This window comes from Clupea harengus, chromosome 10, assembly GCF_900700415.2.
Source record: "Clupea harengus chromosome 10, Ch_v2.0.2, whole genome shotgun sequence".
In the NCBI taxonomy this organism is placed as follows: Eukaryota; Metazoa; Chordata; class Actinopteri; order Clupeiformes; family Clupeidae; genus Clupea; species Clupea harengus.
This window is the reverse complement of record NC_045161.1, coordinates 24,162,725-24,180,499: the sequence shown is the minus strand read 5'-3', so window position 1 is coordinate 24,180,499 and position 17,775 is coordinate 24,162,725. Positions and strand designations below refer to the sequence as shown.

The window sequence follows — 17,775 nt, the reverse complement described above, 5'->3', positions numbered from 1 at the left end:
AAGCTACCTGGCCATGGCTCCAGTGCCTGTAAGTAAAGAACTCCGGCGGGATCCTGGGAGTCTGCTCGTCACAGTGGAGGCGGCGTCTTGCACTGCCGAGGACGTGTCCTCACAGGCAGAGTGTGCTCTGAGAGAGGGAGAGGGTGTCAGTGTTTTACTCTCTGATCACATACTACTTTTGCTTTTACACAGTATTCCTTTCTTTCGTGCTCAGTTTAGTTCAGTGCACTGAATTCCATTTAGTTGTGTTCAAAGTGTTGAATGCATAATGGTGATATCATGGTTTACTAATAACAAGTTTCTCAAACACCACATCTGACTGTCAAATTTTATGAAACATCTCTAAGAGTTTGCTAGAGTTTAGGAGGATGAAGATGAGGGTGATCTATGAATTTGATGTAGTTGACTGATGCAAGTTCACCGTTATGAGATCTGACCTGCTGGGACTATTGTCTGAGTCATCGTCCGAGTTGCCAACTGATAACCTCTGACTGGTCGGGTAGGACTGTTCAGTGCAGATCTTTGCCATCTTCACTGGTCAGACTCTGCCAGCCAATCACATTTGGCCATAAATAAATTGCTGCAGTGAAAAAAATCATGAAGCGCTACGTTAAGCTCATGAATAATATCCAGAAGTAACCATTCCCACCCTACAGGGGAAAAGCCTGAAAAACAGCCTATAAACATAATTTAATCCAATGTATCCAATATAACAACCCACCACGTTGCCCACAGCTGATGTCCACCCCCAGTTGGATTTGATTCAGTCAAACAAAAACACTCAACACAATGTGGTTGGGAGAATTGTGACCGGTTGGCATTTTGATTTTGATACACATTGAGTACATTTTCACATTGAAAACACATCCATGTGAGCTGGGTGTCTAAGAATACACCCTGATTATGACTTAGGGCCAAACAGGATCAACGTTGCAGCCTGCCCGCTGAAAGATCACCACGGCTTTAAAACACCATGGCTACACAGCGCTCTTTCTGTTCAGTAACGTCTGTGATTGGAGATCAGCAATCAGACGGGCAATCAGAAATAGCCAGTGACTCAGGAACAAACTTGGCCCCCATCCGTACCAGATCACCTGTTGCAGAGTCAGATTACATTTTGGACTCACTATATTTCATTCACTGTTGTTAGAGAGATGTTTCCTTACGTAATTTCTTTTACTTTGTTTGGCTCTTCTGTTTGCCTCTTTGTTATAACAAACATAGATACCCAATACACACTGTACATCCATGTAATTAATTAAACGTCATGGTCATATCTGCGAGGTAGCAAATTTGAAACATGCAAGTACTGTCTGACCTTGGCATTTGCATTTCACAGTCATTTCACTGTACTTCTTTGCAGCTTCAAGTAGCGACAGGTGCGGCTGTACAAAGTCAATCTGCGCTAACCCTCTCAGCAACAGTATGCTAAATCTTGTTAGTTTTGCAATTTGCATACATCATGTGGCCTCACTGTCTGTTTCTAGTCTAACAGTGGAACTCCAAGTTAATGTAGGGATATAAATAACAATCATTTATAGAAACCACCTGTAATTCGTTTTTCAATAGGTTGAAATTGTTTTCACCTAGCCATTAACTTATTTTGTGCTTCAACTTACCTGTGCTGTCTTCAGGTCGCAAAATTAACGGTTAATATACCCTCTTGATAGTGAGTAAGTCCATACTGGTAAGAGACGCTCAAGCCTGTGCTTTGGTTATCTGTTATCTGTGTTCGCCTAAATAATGTATGTGTCCATTTTGTTCGACCTTTACGTTCGTGAAAATACGCTCCATAGAACTCTCGGCATCCAAACAGTCTTCAGCACCTAGTCTGTTGGAGAGCTCCATGCGATCGTACTGAAAGTAGGCGGAGCCTGTTCTCAATCTGGTTCCAAATGCTTCTTACCATCTTTAATGCATATTCATTCTCACTTCTGCACTGTTACCTTCTCTGCAGCACTTTTACGTCAAACGGCATGAAGTGTGTACTTTTTGTTTCCAAGGAAACTGCACTAAAATGAGCAACATTCTCATACGGATGTTGGAAGGTGAGGATGCATGGGTGTTGGATGGGTGGCAATTATTGGAATATTGTGTTTTTATACCAATGACACCTGTGCAAAACACTATTAACTTACAGAACAAGGAACAAGAGATAAAACCCACATCTCCTTCATCAATGTGTGAGTGACAGAACCAGTGCTTTCAGTAACAAAGGTTAATTTGCCAAGTGACTGAACAATATAGCCAACAACTGTAGTCAACAATGCAGTTATCACTAATCACTCAGTGCATTGCTGTGGCTTGATACACTGTACCGTACAGGAGGTGAGGCAACTACAGCCAATGCTAGAAAGCCAGTTCCACAAAGGATCACCTGCCCAACATCAACACAGCACAGCCCTGCCATCTTTGGGAGACCCGAAAAGACCTTAGGGCAATCTGCAGATCTGTTCCGCTAATCCCAGATTACAGTCAAGTGCCCCTTTCGATCTGTCTTTTTAGACCAAGTCCCTTTAAATAGTGCATGTGCAAGGACCCCCAGTTATATGTCTGCACGTAGATTCTCATCGTTGACTCCCAAACAGAGGAACTACTCCCGAAACATCACTAGAGAGGTCCAATGGGTACATGATATCGAATAATGCAGAAATAGATAAAATAAATAAATGGGACCATATTTCTGACCATTGCAAGAACTGTGTTGAGAGATTTCCCTATCAATTATTTGTCAACAGTAGATAGTATGTAATTATTCTGTACATACTTAATATTATGAGGAAGTGAGTTTATCAAAACCAATTCACCAAAACCCAAATTATTCCATTTGAGTAAGCTCTATAGAAGAATGAACTAATTATTTAATTTGCCCTATGTGTCATACTGAACGCACTTCTTCTCTAAAGCTACTAATCCTGTTACCCTATTCCATCTGTCACCATGACACAAATCGGTCACACTTTATGATCCCCCACAGTCTATCTACAGATGCTCAGATTGTTATCACTAAAGGTTATGGCTAAGGATAGTGGTTGGGTTTGGTTAAGGTGACATACAGTAAACAATTAAACCTACAGGAGAATTTCAACAAACCATCCTTAAAGTCTGTGCAGGTGGACTATCCAAATACAGTGTTACCCACAACTCTACTGTCAACCAGCTTAGACTCTGTGCAATCTATTAATATGTTTATATGGTGGAAATACACATGTAGTCAGATTTTTTACCATAGTTTACAGCAGACTGATGGCAATCAGACGCAGGAAAAAATTCCCTGGTAAAATGAAATTGCCTGTAATTTCTAATAATAGAGGTTCAGTACCAATTCCAAAAATAGTGTACTGACTGCCATGTTCAGCAGTGTAGCTAAGAATAACCAGGTGTCGAGTAATCTTTGCTGTCCCACGACCAGTGGAATACCAGCTGTAACAGCAGCGATTACATAATTAACATACTGTGTGATTCAATGTGATTCTTTTGATCATTTGACTCTCTGTGCAACAATGGGACACGCTAACTCACCGGTAAACAAGCGTGTAAAGCCTGAAGGAGAAATTGACAAGATTTTAAAATGTAATGCAAAAAGTAGATCAGCATAATGTAAAGGAACATTTTAAAGTAAAACTGAAAAAATCTCAGAGTCAGGGTCTGCTCTAACAATAAAGCACTTCTCCTTGGCATGCTCTGTGATGTCTCCAACCCCCATGAGTCAAGAGCCTGTCCAGGTGCTCTGAGACCTAAGACCAGTTCAAAGCCTCTTTACGCAGCCGGCCAAGAGGGCAGAGCTAATCACTGTATTTAAAACCCAGGTTTCCCAGAATGCATCAGCCAAGAGGTACACCCAGGAACCTCTCTGTCTGTCTCAGTTGACAAAACAGCAGTGAGAAGAAGAAAAAAAAAAACCTTCTGTGGATACTCCCCCTAGGCCATCCACAAGGCAACATCCAGCCATGTTACTGACTGAAAAGCCATCACCTGAAATGGCAATGGTGTACATTTGATATCATCGCGCTACAAAGTCCAAAAGAGAAATGGATAAACAAACCCAAAGAGTCACTGCACAATATTGGACAATGCAGTTAAATCTGCTCATCAGTAGAACAACTTAGTTTCTCAGCTCTGTCCCCATTAGATGGTGTGGACTCCTTGTGACTGCGGTCATGTAAGGACATGTGATGTATACGACCAGACAAAACGTGACTGTCAATCTGTCAATCAATTGCAGGATCACTCAGTCAGAGGCCATAGGAGGGACATAGTGAATAATCGAGAATATTATAATGTTAAAATATAAATGCATTTTTTGTGTTTAAGTATTTTTTATTGTTTTTTTTACAAACAAAACCTCCACACCTCCCCTTTAATGAAGATATCCTCCTTGGGGTTTGACCCCTGGATATCATATTGGTATGATATGTCATGATGACATATATCTCAATACATTGTATTTTGTAATACTGATGAATATTTACTGTGCTAAAATATGTAAACACTTATATTATGTATAGTGTATGCATAATACATTAACAGAATGGGCTAAATTGGCCTGTTGCTCATGACCAAGCACATGTATATGTTTATATATGTACTGTATATATTTGTTTGAGTTTGGGAGTTTTCAGAAACAAACAATGCCATTGAATGAAAGTGTGTGTGTAGGTCAATTGATTTTGATATTGAAAAGGCTTTCTCAATGGGTGCATCCTTTGACACATCTCCCTTTACATAGTGGCTCTGGAAGAACTTATTCCCTTAGAGAGAAATTAAATAAATGAAATTAAATAATGTGAGGGCAAAGATGTTCTTGAATTAAAAATTCTGACCAGTAACATTTATCATGTATTAATAATTTCCAGATTCGTGCAAATTCTCACAACATTACACATAACATTTTGGAAACAAAACACAAGAAACGTCTCACTTTGAATTCCTGGTCAGCTGGAGCTGCCTCAGCCGGAAACAAGTGGCCTGGTATCTGGTGTGGCTGATCTTGATGACCTTATTGCGCACGGCGTGCACCTGCATAAAAGCGACAGCCAATGATAAAAAAACAACACTGAAGGCAAGCAAGGATGAGTGTCCTTGACATGCAATAAAGTCTTTGAGGGGCAAAATATGTTCATATTTGCTTTCTAGTGGTAATCTTGATTTTTAAGGAGGGTTATAAAACATCATCCCAAACAGATGTTGGTCAAGACTCATGTGTACCTCCTTATTGCTGTACTTGAGGATGGTGAATAATTTGTCCGCAGCCTCCAAACGACGAGGGGTTGCTATGACAACTCCTGGGAGAAAGTGATCACCTAGGTCCTCCGTCCCAGTGGCGACCAACACATAGTCCGCTACCTACGGTGTCAATCAGTCAAGCTCCATTACAAGTCAAGTAGAAATCAAATGCATCTGTGGTGTTTCACATGCACTTCAAGTGGGTTCAAGGCATCTCGGTTTCTCAACACTGAAAAATAATTTGCAGACTAAATCTTTCTGAGTGCGAGTGTGTGTTTGTGAATTTGTGTCTTACCGCCAAAGGAGGGCAAGGCCCACAGCCTCCTACTGTAAGCACATCACAGAGGGGTACGACCTCACATGCCCCACTGCTGAAATCCACCTTTACTCTTTTCCCAGGAAGACACTTCCTGGCTATGCCTGTTGTATGGAAGACACAATTCAACTACATTTATCCTCAGTTTGTGGCCAGTCCGCGCAGACCTGCAGCAACATCAGACTAGAATGAAAAGTGAGAGGAGGACATGGAGGGAAACATGTATGCAGAATTATGACAGCGTGTCTGTAAACATGGCACAAGGCATTATGGGTAACAAGCCTGATAATAAGACAAGGTATAATGGCCATATATAGACAGACAAAGACTTTGTTTTTGGAAGACTGGGCTTGTGACAGCATAGATAAAAGATGCTGAGGAAAAACTGAGACAAATAGTTGATCAGTTACTGCAAGACGAGATAGATTTGTGATGCAAAGAGAGCAGGTAGACTCACCAGAGTGGTAGACCCCACTGGCCTCTGAACGAGCAACGACCTTTTGACCCCTCAGAGAATCTAGAGGTCTCTTTGGGTTTTCCCTCTGGTTTTTGGGCAGTGTTTCCTTGTGGCTACTGTTAGTCGTCTAGGGAAAACAAGAGTCAGGAAGGAATCTTGAGGGTCACACAAAACACAGGGTCCTAGGGGCCTACAGATCATGTCAACATTTATGACACACAAAGGTCAAACAGTGAAATCTTTATTCACTACCAGTGTCGGAATACTTTGTGTGTGCATGTGTGTGTGTGTGTGTGTGTGTCTCTCTCTCTCTGTGTGTGTGTGTGTGTGTGTGTGTGTGTGTGTGTGTGTGTGAATTGTGTGCATTCATGTGTGTGACTGAGTGTGTGTGTACATGTGTATATATGTGTGTGTGTGTATGAGTGAGTGTGGGTGTGCCTGTGTCTTTGTGTCCATTAGTCAGTGTGTGTGTGTGTGTGTGTGTGTGGCTGTGGCTGTGGCTGTGCCTGTGTGCGTGTCATGCCTCTGTCCCTGTGTCTGATTAGCCATCAGGAGTGATTGGACTTAATAACAGCCTCTCCACAGAACAGCCCTTCACTGTCAGATGGGGACAGACTGTTTTCATAACACTGCTTAATAAGCAGGATGAAAAAAAGCCTTTCCTCACCACACCACACCCCACCACACCACCATGGGAGCTATGTTTCCTGCTTGATGACAAATCAAACTCCATATACCTCTCCGTTTTATTCCTAATTATGGATGAGCACAATGAAAGGACTGGCAGAGGACAATTATCGGGAAAGTAAAATGTATTTGTAGCTTGTCATGAAGGAACAGTCTGAGTTTTGTATGAAAGTCTACCAACTGTTGTTCACTGTGTGAGGGCCACTGGTCCTTGGTCAAATAATCTGGTGCTGTCTCATAATTGTTTTATATGCTTATTATCTGAAATATTTTAAAACATTTATTGGCCAGTCTGTGAATCCATGTGTTTTTGTTGTTGTGTTTATCACATATCTCAGCCACTGTGTTTCTCAATATCACAGTTTACGGAACACCGTACAGAATAAGAAACCATTGCGAGTGAATGTCACATTCTAACCACAACATCTTCTGAATACTTCTAGAGGTCCTGTGGTCGGCCCAATACCAATCCCACTAGTCCTCAACATAGTAACTGGACAAAAGGAAGGAAAATATCACCATAGCGATTTTCTAAACCGGCATTCTAAATTCTAATTCTAAATTAGGCCTTCTAACCACCGAGGTTAGTGGGCAAGGTCTCAGTGAGAGTCACTGGCAGAGAGCGAGACTCCAGAGAACAACATGAACTCAAAACAGGCTCAAAACTTCAGACAAGACCTGATCTCTAGTGACTTCAGTCTCCACTAACCACTTATGATTTGTTAACCCTTCAAGTCATCAGTCAAAACCAATTTTCCATATCATAAAGCTTAAATGGTTTCAGGTCATTCGAAAACCATAACTAAAACTGTAACCTAATTGTACAGCACTGTTCTTTTCCAAAGTTAAAGTTTCAAGCTAGAGTGACACATAGGCATAGATAACGCAGATTGTCAGTTCAGACTCAGAAGGCTTCTCTACTGAAATACTTATCCAGCTCTCTGGTTTCTAATACTCACCGATTGTGCATCTCGGGCTGCTTGTCCGGCGACGCCCTGCAGCTCCGCGGCCTGCTGGAGGAAGCCGTGCCCCGTATGGATCTGCTCCTCCAGCGCACTCAGCTCCTCCTGGGCCACCGGCCAGCCCAGCCTCTCCAGGACATCCAGCAGGGCCCCACGATGCTCCCTGAAGGCCACTGGCTCTCCGCCAAACCTCCACAACACACAGCCCAGCATATGACACGAGATAAACTCCCGGTACTACACCCCTTCTACCCCCCCCACCCCCCCCACCCCCCGCTCCAGTCCCAAACGGCTTATTGACCCTCATCAATCATCTTGATCAATAGCAGTGTATAAACAGATTCTAAGGCCTGTTACTCACTTGTCCTTTTCTTCCTGTGGTAAGGCTCTCCATGCAATCAGGTTCAAGCGTCTGCCATAGGGGAAACATTTGGTGTGTTTTTTTTCTCAAGGGTAATGTATTCAAGTCTCTCTCTCTCTCTCTCTCTCTCTCTCTCTCTCTCTCTCTCTCTCTCTTTCTCTCTCTCTCTCGCTCTCTCTCATTCTCTCTTCAACTCGTAATGCAGTCCAACTCTGTGAAACAATTGCATGGCTCAATGACTAAGAGCAGGAATATTGAATTACGCCAAGTGCTGGCTCTCCCACTACAAACTGATGAGATACTTCAAAACCCAATATCATTTGAATTGAAATCCACATGCATGTCATATTGCCAAGATGAACGGGTAGGGAAATATATATTTACAAGCTACATGGCACACACAAGCACACACAGAGGCACACACACCTCTCATAGACCTGCAGAACCTTGCTTAGTCTAGATTTGTAGTGCTCCAAGTTGACAGCTAAAGGGTTGATGAGAGTCTGTTTCTGTGTGCCACCCTGGCTGATATGGACCAGGTGAAGTACCTGTAATAATAATAATAATAATAATAATAATAATAATAATATTAAAACGTTTCACTTAATGGTCCCCTTCATGGCACTCCAGGTCACCTTACATCGTATAAGATCAATAATAAAACGTACAATAGTTAACAAGAAATCAATAAGCAACAGAGCACCACTCAGCAATGATCAGTTTTTTTTTTTAGATATACTCTCTCTCTCTCTCTCTTTCTCACACACACACACACACACACACACACACACACACACACACACACACAAGCCTACTCTGCCCTGATAGTGTCTATGTGTGTATAAATACGTTGTGTATGAATCTGAGTGTAAGCATTGCATTTGGGTAAATTGCCACAATAGAACCATCGACGTGGCGAGATGTGAAAGCCTCAGTGATGGTCTCCATGCAGGCACATCTGCAGCCTCTCCAGTCCATAGAGTGGTACACTATACATTTCAACCTGCGCTGCGATCAGACATGAATACACTCATGCAATTGTTTCAAGGATCCTTGTTTCTGTCTGCTTGGTGCCATTTGAAAAGCAGCACTGTAACAAATAACAAAGAGCCGCCTCAAGCGCCTGCATTTAAATTACATTCTTTGAAATGAAACACACAAAAAAGCACAAAACAACGCATTGTGTTTTTCCCCATGTAAAGTGTCCTCATAGACCCTGATAATGCATTGAGAAGAGCAAACACCTGTGGACCGAATGTGTCAGTGGATTAGATTTACACATAATAAACCACTGTTCTGTTGAACACATCAAATGCAACGTGCACGGGGGGTATTGTTGTACCCCAATGTTTTGACATGAAGTATTGAACATTTCTCTAAGATGATGGCTGACATGACAGCTTTACTTTTGTCCTTAAAAAACTAACAGCATTTTGTTTGATTGTGATAACAATGGCACTAAAAGAAAGAGAAAAGGGCACAGAAAACAAGGCACCTCAGCTCCACTATCAGACTCGACTCTAAATTGACAATACCATCGTAACTGATACAGCACTGCCCCCTGGAGGCAGAAAAAGGTACTCACTATCAGTTTTCACCACCGCTTTATGAACTCAATGCGCAGGGAAGAAAAAGCAGTGTCTGTTTCCTTGACATCACTGCCCCTTCCATGTGACTTTCACTTCACAAAAAACTTTAACAATCAGTGATGATTGACCTTCGATGGCAGGTTTGGAAAAGCCATAATATTAAAAACAAAGATCCTTACCTCATTAAAGACCTTTGAGTAAACATGTTTTTCCAGCATGGGGACATATTTAGCATCATGTGCTATGGCTGCTGGTGCCACAGCATCTAATATAGTAAGCCTCTTTGCAACCAGACTGTTGGCCTTCAACCACTCTGCTGTTGACATTCCCAGAAACCTACAGCGTTGGAAGGAAAAATACAGCAAGCGTGATACAGCATTCCTGTTTAACTCGGTCTTCCATGCCTGAGTGTCAGAGTCCAGTCACAGTGATAATGCTTTCAGCAGCTGAGGCTGGACTCACTCCTTAGGTTTTCTTTTTTTCTTCTTCTTCTTTTTATCTCTATTTTCGTCCAATGTTACTCCAAGCTCTGAATTCAATTTGTGAGAGAAAACAACAGTGATTACTTAACAGCACCAGTGATTCATAAATCTTACCATACCATATTATAATGTCATTATAAGCTTATCCTCGATACAAAGCAAACAACCTTTTTGAATGCCCCATACCCGCTGGCTTAGAGAGCTAATCTGGATCAGGGCATTTGGCCTCCACAGCAACTCATCATGAGGGTGATTTGGGGCAATTAAAAGAGCAGTCACAACTGCCTGATTAAGCAAGGTCATTTCTGCCCCCCTCTTCAACAACACTGTACACATGTAATGTTTTACAATTGCCCTTTGAGATTTATAATCACACTCTAATTGGACACTTGTGCTGACTGCCAAAATGGTCACAAGCAGCACTTTAGTAATAACTACATTACTAAAGCTCGCTCCTCCGGGTCCCCAACACCAAGCTCCGCACCATGGGCGACCGGGTCTTTTGCTCGGCAGCGCCGCGCCTATGGAACAGCCTCCCTGACCACCTAAGGGCAACACAGACACTGGACTCTTTTAAGACTGGCCTAAAAACCTTTCTATTCAGGAAGGCGTTTCTTACATTATGTTAAATGTACAATTTCTTTTGTATTATGCTTATGTTTACTAGTTTATTTTTAAATTTATGTTATTATAGTTTGTTTTAACTATGTTTTTACTATGTACTGTGGCACTCTGAGACTCAGCTGAATGTAGAGTGCGCTATAAATTAAATGCATTATTATTATTATTGTTATTATTATAATTATTATTAACTACTAGATACTAGATGCAAATAGCTAAGTGTGCTTAGTTTCTCTTCATTTAACAGACAAACAGAAATATATCACTAACAGTCGCTCGTAAGTCATCGGCACTAAACAAATATTTGTCCTGGGTTCCTTCATGTGGATTTTGTAAAAAAAAAATAATAATAATTTATAGCATGTATAAGCCATTGTCATGATTACTGGTTACTGAGCTGGAAATAAAAAACATTCAACCAATAAACCAGTCCCCCGAGAGATGTTTTTTTCTTTCAGTGGACATTCATTATGGATTTACATGTGTATTTACACTCACTGTGAAGGACTTGCATCTGCTTATCAGCATTTGATTGAAACAGTTCCAGAGACTCGGGGAGCAGCCACCCCTGCTTGGGGACTGTGCTACTGTGGAGTGGAGCTCTGGCATCGGTGGTGCCACTGCTGGACAGGAGCCTAAGCAAGCTGGATTTTGTTTGAGCTAAACCAATAAAGCACACATAGCCAGGGACCCATTAAAAACAAAGACTCATTAAAATCACAAAAGGACGCGTGCAGGACATGACTTGGTGACATTCAATCCAGTGAAATGCAAATATGGTTTGGCAAATGCAGTGACTTGCGGTTCACAGCAAACGTGTTTCTATCACCTGCACATCTTGCAGACTTGATTCGTTTGCATTTCTGTTCTCTTTGACCTCCCTGGAGCGACTGCAGCTGTGGACCATGGCAGGGTCTGGATAGATTCATTGCAGATACATGACAATGGAAAATAAGAGGTGTGAGAATATTCAGAATTACAGTCTAAGATGCATTGTTACTTCTCTTACCTTTGGTTTGTGTCACTCGTGCCATGATGGAAAGTGTCCAACAGGATACACTGAGCACGGAGTCCAAGGACGTTCTCAAGGGCTTTCTGTCCTTCTTCCACCTCTGTCTTTAAAAGCTGAAGGTCTTCATTCTTTTGGAAAACAAACATTTACCCCAACCACATCCTCACTGAAGATAATTTGACCTCACAAGACAATGGTCAGAAGATCATTGGTCAACAGCTGTAACTATATATATATATATTAGGGCTGTCAATCGATTAAAACAAAATTACGAATTAATCGCACATTTTTTAATTCATTAATCGCGATTAAAAGTTTGTTTTTCTTCTTAAGACTAAATCTTATAAATAAACAAGTAATCACTTCAGACAGGGTGTATTTTTCGAAACTGTTGTTTATTTGTATTTTGTAACACAATGGTGCCCCTCGACGGTAAATCGTAAGAATTTCCCCTGAAGCAATTCGAATCACCTCAATCAGCCCACTGTCCTCAACTATGTTGATGGGCCGACAGTCACCGGCAACCCAAATGGTAACCTTTTCACGGACTGGTCTAGTTATTTTCCTAGAGAAGTCATGGAGTGTGGGTTGGCGATCATCTAACCTGGGACTGCTTTCTGTCGGGTGCTTTGCATTAAGGTGATAGCTAAATTCAGCTTGACAAATGCTACATACAACTTTAGTTTTGTCGATGGTTCCGTCATTTTGACTCTTGAACAGAGACTTCCCGCCCAACAATCCTTCAGCTCTCTCCATCTTCAACTACCGCAGTGGTTCTCAAACTTTTTCTGTCATTCCCCACTTTGAACAAGGGGGGCTATTCAAGCCCCACCTGTCCCTCATCACTCCCATAAAATGGTAGGCCAAGCCCCCTACTTACGGGCCCGAGGGGACACAGGTTCAAGTCTGGCCTGATGTAATTTCCCAATCCTCTCCCCACCTCTTCTCCACCTCGTTTTCTGTCATAACTTCATGTCCTATCCAAATAAAGGCATTAAAAAATAAATAAATAAATATATATATTTTTTTTAAGTTGCGTTCATTGCGTTAAAATATTTAGCGCGTTAATCGCAGCCGCATTAATCGCATAGATTAACGCGTTAACGCTGACAGCCCTAATATATATATAAATGACAGGCAGAAGGTGGGGTACACAAAAGGTTGACCAAACATACCTCATAGGGCCTCTCAGGAGTAGGCTCTTCCTGGGCATCTGTGAAGTAACTGATGAATCTGCCCCCTGTTTGCTGGGAGAGCCCATACAGGAAGCTGTTGGCGTCGTGGTCATCACAGTTGAAGGAGATGGTATGAACTGGCACAGGAGACCACCTTCTCACCTGTTCTAAAATGTCTTTGGCAGGCTGAAGAACAGAAAATAGTCTGTTATCATACTCGTGAATATTCAGCTTTCTGGACATCAGTACCATACCTAGTTGGTTCCCATTTGCAATCCATCTCATATAGCATATAATGCCTTTATGTGTGTCTTTTCTCTACTATGCATATAAGTATGCATATTCATTTACTGTAAGTGTGCGATTGCCCTTCCCAAAGAGTCCCACCTGACTTATCTGTGCGATAAGAATGTATATGATACCTAAACTTTGGTCCCAGCGTAAGATAAATACCTGATCAGGCCTCCCGTCCGTTAGCAGGTACACAGCCTGAGTGCCCTCATCACCCAAAGCCCAAGCCAGAGCACCCAGTGTGTTGGTAGAGCCTCCTCCCTGGTAACAGAGAAAGAGGAGGGTGGCAGGACACCAAGACAATAAAACAGCTGTAAAAAAATGTAAATGGTAGCATTGGTACACGCTAAACATCGGAATCCTTCTTGGTGCTCGGGATAACACGTCTGTTGGAGAAGTTTCATTTAGATTACATTCCAGTGAACCATACTTTTGACTAACTTTATGACATTTTTGTAGTGGCAACATAAACTACTGTCCATCTCACACTGACCATATCACTCTGACCCTGCCTCGTTCTGACCCAACAACACACCTGCAATTTGTCGATCCAATGCTGTGCGCTGACCAGCAACTGAGAGCTGACCTCTGTTAGCTTGTCCCTCCACGGTGTCACATGTGTGCCAAAGCCTAGCATGTTTACTTTCTGCTTCTGGCACAGCTGCTCCTGTAATTACAAGGACTGCTGGAGTCACTCCAAAACAAAGAACGTATATATTTAAATGTTAAATCTGGCTGTAGGCTATAAGAGATATGATCTTGTTTGCTGAGAGAACTGCATGTGAGCTGTTTGCACTGTATCAATCAGAAATGTAGCCTTCTGCATGTGCAAACCTCTATGAGCTGGTAAGCCTTTTCTTTCAACCAAGGCAGATGGCGTCTCATAGACTCTGAAGTATCAAGAAGGAGATACACTCGGTCTTCCAGAACGTTGCCAAAGAGCGCTCTGCTCCCGCCCCTCAGCCATTCCATTCTGTAGAAAGAACATTTTGTACACAAGTGACAAGTTGTGCACGAGTAAAATGTTGCACATGAAGACAATGTAGACACTTACACGCCCACGTTCATTCATTCATTCCTTTATTCATTCATTCATTCATTCATTCAGTGTATATTTCATTTCCCCCAGTGTGCTGTAGTGTAACTCTCTCTACCTCCTCTGTAAAGCTCCTAAGGCTTTGAGCATCTTCTCCTCATACTGTCGGCACTCCTCAGCAGTGACATAGACGTGAACCACAGAGCCATCCTTCCAGCGCATGTGCACAAACCTGCTGCAGTACTTGGCATTGATCAGCTTTTTACCTGTCTCCTATAGTAAAGAAGCACTTGGTATTATGACTTTAAACACACAACACAGATGAACTTTGTAATTTGATCAAACTTATGCTATTTCTGGCCACGGAAGGGGACCGTGAGATACAAAGGGTATTATTTCAGCCAATATTGCTGATATCATATTTAGCCAGACAGGGAGAAAGTAGCTGCCCACTCACAGCATCTGACTGGAGACTCTTATCTGGCGTGGACTTCATGTCTACAACGCCATCCGAGTGGCGAAAGGCACAGCTGGCAAGAGCGTCATAGATAGTCAGCTTCTGTGCCTTCAGTCCAAACTCTTCAAGCCACTGTCTGGAGCTTAGGCAGGCCTCTGAGGCACAGCCACACCACGAGTCTGCTTCTGTTACAGAAATCATTGGTATGGTAGGGTAGGGTAGGGTAGGGTAGGGTAGGGTATGGTATGGTATGGTACAGTACAGAATGGTATAGTATGGTACATTACAATCTGATATGGTATAATACTATACAGCACAGTGCCCTGTGAGATGGCAGGGTATGGTATGATATAGTGTGACATGCATAGCCTACCTGATTTAGATTCTGGAGGGAAGAGTTCTGTCAGGATGCCTTGGATTTGATTTTTGATTTGAAGGGCCTCTTCCTTCTCTCTCCAGACCAGATAGACATCCTCTCTAACTCCACACCCTGGGACAAATATGTGCAAGTGGGGTCAGATGTGGTAATAGATCATTCTGACTGTCATTAAGGAGGTCAATCAACAATGTTGAGTATTGCAAGGAGACTGTTGACTTTAGGTTGCATATTTCAGAACAATACTGCTGGGAGGTGCTAGCTATAATAAATGTTCTCATGTACTCTCTCTACCCTGTGAATAATACACTATTCTAACATTACCAATAAATGACTCATCTGTTGAGGGTAAATCCACTGTTTTCTTAAGGGTTAGGCTTAGCTGCTTATCCTGGCATGGAAATTCAATGCTAGGTCAAGGGTTATGAATTGACCAGACATTTGATTTGTTACTGCCGTAGATTGGTTGATTCATTGCTGATTGACTAATTGATTAGTGGGTGTACTAAGTCCTCTCTAAAGGGTCTGAGTGGCCTTGCTTGTGAGTTATGCATCATCATTGTTACCTGGTGGCACTCCTCCTGGAAGTTCAGTGGAAAACTCCGACGCCTCACACCCGGCTTTGTTCCCAGATGAGTCACATAATTCGTCCACAAATATAGAAATTTCAGCGAATGCGTGAAACCTGAAGAACCAGTCAGAGTGGAGGAAACATGCTCAATCCACAATCCACACAGATGATTTCACCCACCTGCTATCTTTAATACGCTATCTCATCATCACAAAAAGGACTTACTCACCTGCCTGCAGTTAAGAAGGACACGTGCTTTAAGGCTAAGATGGTTTTCTCTGCCTTGGCATTGAATGAGACTGTGTGCACAGGACAGCCATTACCATCTAGCCTCATCCTCAACACGTCTGTAATGTTATCCGCAAAATCTCCAACAACAAACAAATAAACCGCCTCAGTCTGACAACCAAAAAGGAAAACCAGAGGCACAGCTTAAGTGAGCTATTGGAAAGAATGAAGACAGAAACCAAGGGTTTCGCAAAGGAAAGGTCTAGACTTGATATGGAAACTATTTAATTTAATTTATTTGTTTTTTATTTAAATTTCAACGGTGGTTGGTGTGGATTTATATTGGCAAAGAAAAAGACCTTACCATAGTGTCCTCCATTGCTTTTAGAAGTGCATTGGCAGTGTTGATTTGACAAGACGCTTCTGGTTCTAAGGCCGACAACCAATCTGTGGCAGACCGTAAGTGTTTCTCATTGGTGTCCACAGCCTTCTGCCTCCATGCATTCACATGAGCTCCTGAACTGTAGGGAAAGAAAATCGAGAGAAAAAATATGAGAAAAATGAATCATTAATGCTGTTGTGCTTTTCTAAAATAGACCATCCTTACCCAATAATATTGAACGAGTCGATCTGCGAGACTTGCTCACGGATGACCTGATTCAGTGTCCTTTTGGCCTGTTGATGGTGTGTTATCAAGGAACTACTTCCGAGGTCCACTACTACTGTTACGCTTTTCTCCTGGATCACACCAAAGAGCTGCCTACTACCTGTCATAAGCCAGTTCAGCCTATGCTGGTACAGATTCCCTTTACTCTCCAGTCTTGTACATATTTCCTCCAGCTCATGTTGAGAGGCTATGAGCTGTCAACAGAGACAGACATGTCCACCATCACATAAATGTCAGTCCCACTAGATTATATGTAGGCTAATATTGTGTTGTTATCAATCAACAATACATACATTGTAGATAGTTCCATGTATGGTGAACTGTGGGAACATACCACAGCCATACTGAGAGGAGACAGATTTCCCCAAGGTGTGAACATAGTCTGGAGAGAGCAGTCAACACAAATACTGATTACAAGTTGGATTTTGTGTTCACCCTAGTTAATTGGGCCAGGAAATAGACTACAACAACAGTAACAAAAACCTCATATTTTAAAATGGCAACCAAATTCCTAGCCCTACTATGGATGAAAAGCATACACTGGCTTACAGAAAAGATTTGGGCACAGGCCCTTTAGCTTTCTTATCAATTTGTTTTTCATTTGCATATTTCCATGTAATTTACCTTCACTGTGTTTAAAGCTTATGTTTGCCAGGATCTCACTCAGGCTGAGTTTACTTTGCTTCAGCCCATAATGCCTTAGCCACTGGGTCGACGAGATCAGAGTATTCAAATCATGGTCCTGAGTTGCTGCGTCTCTTCTTTCACCCGCACTGCACATTTCACCTAGCGATGACATTGCTGTGAAGAGTGCGCAAAAACTTTGAGCTGGTTGTTCAAATTCATATCAAAGTGAATCTGAAGGACAACTGCCATTATTATTATGCATCAGCTTTCTATACTGTAAAAACTGTTTCCTCCTATCAACAAATTATATTGTACGTACTTTAATTTTGCCGTGCATTAGCGTAACCTCTTCTGTAGGGTACAGTGGAGTCCTTTATGTTGACATTGGTAACAGGATGGTTGTCAAGCGCTCTCCAATCCACCCTTTCCACACCCAGACTTTTGTCTTCTGTTAAGGGTCCATACATCGTTATGCCACTTCTTAACTATGACTAATAGGAAATAATATACAGGATTAACATCTATTTACTTTCAGCACGTTGACGGAAACTCGCCGCAAAGCTTCAACAGAGATGATTATTGTAATTCCACTTGAAGTTACAACTGGCAAGTGAACTGCAATTTCCAAGTTGTC

At 42.0% G+C, this 17,775-nt stretch overlaps 1 protein-coding gene across 2 annotated transcripts; it reads right to left on the bottom strand.

Moving 5' to 3' along the window:
• Nucleotides 1-444: 444 nt before the first annotated feature.
• Nucleotides 445-17,531, bottom strand: LOC105895018 (von Willebrand factor A domain-containing protein 3B). 2 transcript variants are annotated; one of them, XM_031574502.2, is made up of 27 exons: nucleotides 17,461-17,531; nucleotides 17,139-17,315; nucleotides 16,808-16,896; nucleotides 16,455-16,708; nucleotides 16,212-16,368; nucleotides 15,849-16,018; nucleotides 15,615-15,733; nucleotides 15,046-15,162; nucleotides 14,673-14,857; nucleotides 14,334-14,488; nucleotides 14,014-14,152; nucleotides 13,715-13,846; nucleotides 13,342-13,440; nucleotides 12,889-13,074; nucleotides 11,711-11,841; nucleotides 11,531-11,616; nucleotides 11,200-11,361; nucleotides 10,061-10,127; nucleotides 9,778-9,934; nucleotides 8,436-8,557; nucleotides 8,010-8,060; nucleotides 7,646-7,838; nucleotides 6,000-6,126; nucleotides 5,522-5,646; nucleotides 5,209-5,346; nucleotides 4,922-5,019; nucleotides 445-580 (listed from the first exon to the last, which is right to left on the bottom strand). In XM_031574502.2, the coding sequence occupies exons 2-27, from the start codon at nucleotides 17,311-17,313 to the stop codon at nucleotides 532-534; spliced, it is 3,483 nt and encodes a 1,160-aa protein (XP_031430362.1). In that variant the 5' UTR covers nucleotides 17,314-17,315; nucleotides 17,461-17,531; the 3' UTR covers nucleotides 445-531. The 2 variants fall into 2 exon arrangements, with proteins under 2 accessions (XP_031430362.1, XP_042564864.1); XM_042708930.1 differs by lacking the exons at nucleotides 16,455-16,708; nucleotides 16,808-16,896.
• Between the last annotated feature and the right edge of the window lie 244 nt (nucleotides 17,532-17,775).

Excerpts from the sequence above, each read along its gene's own strand:
- LOC105895018 (XM_031574502.2), bottom strand. The coding sequence starts at position 17,313 with ATGTCATCGCTAGGTGAAATGTGCAGTGCGGGTGAAAGAAGAGACGCA. Across the intron at positions 16,369-16,454 it reads GACTCGTTCAATATTATTGG|TTCAGGAGCTCATGTGAATG; the intron begins GTAAGGATGGTC and ends CTTTCCCTACAG. Across the intron at positions 13,075-13,341 it reads CGGACGGGAGGCCTGATCAG|CCTGCCAAAGACATTTTAGA; the intron begins GTATTTATCTTA and ends TCTGTTCTTCAG.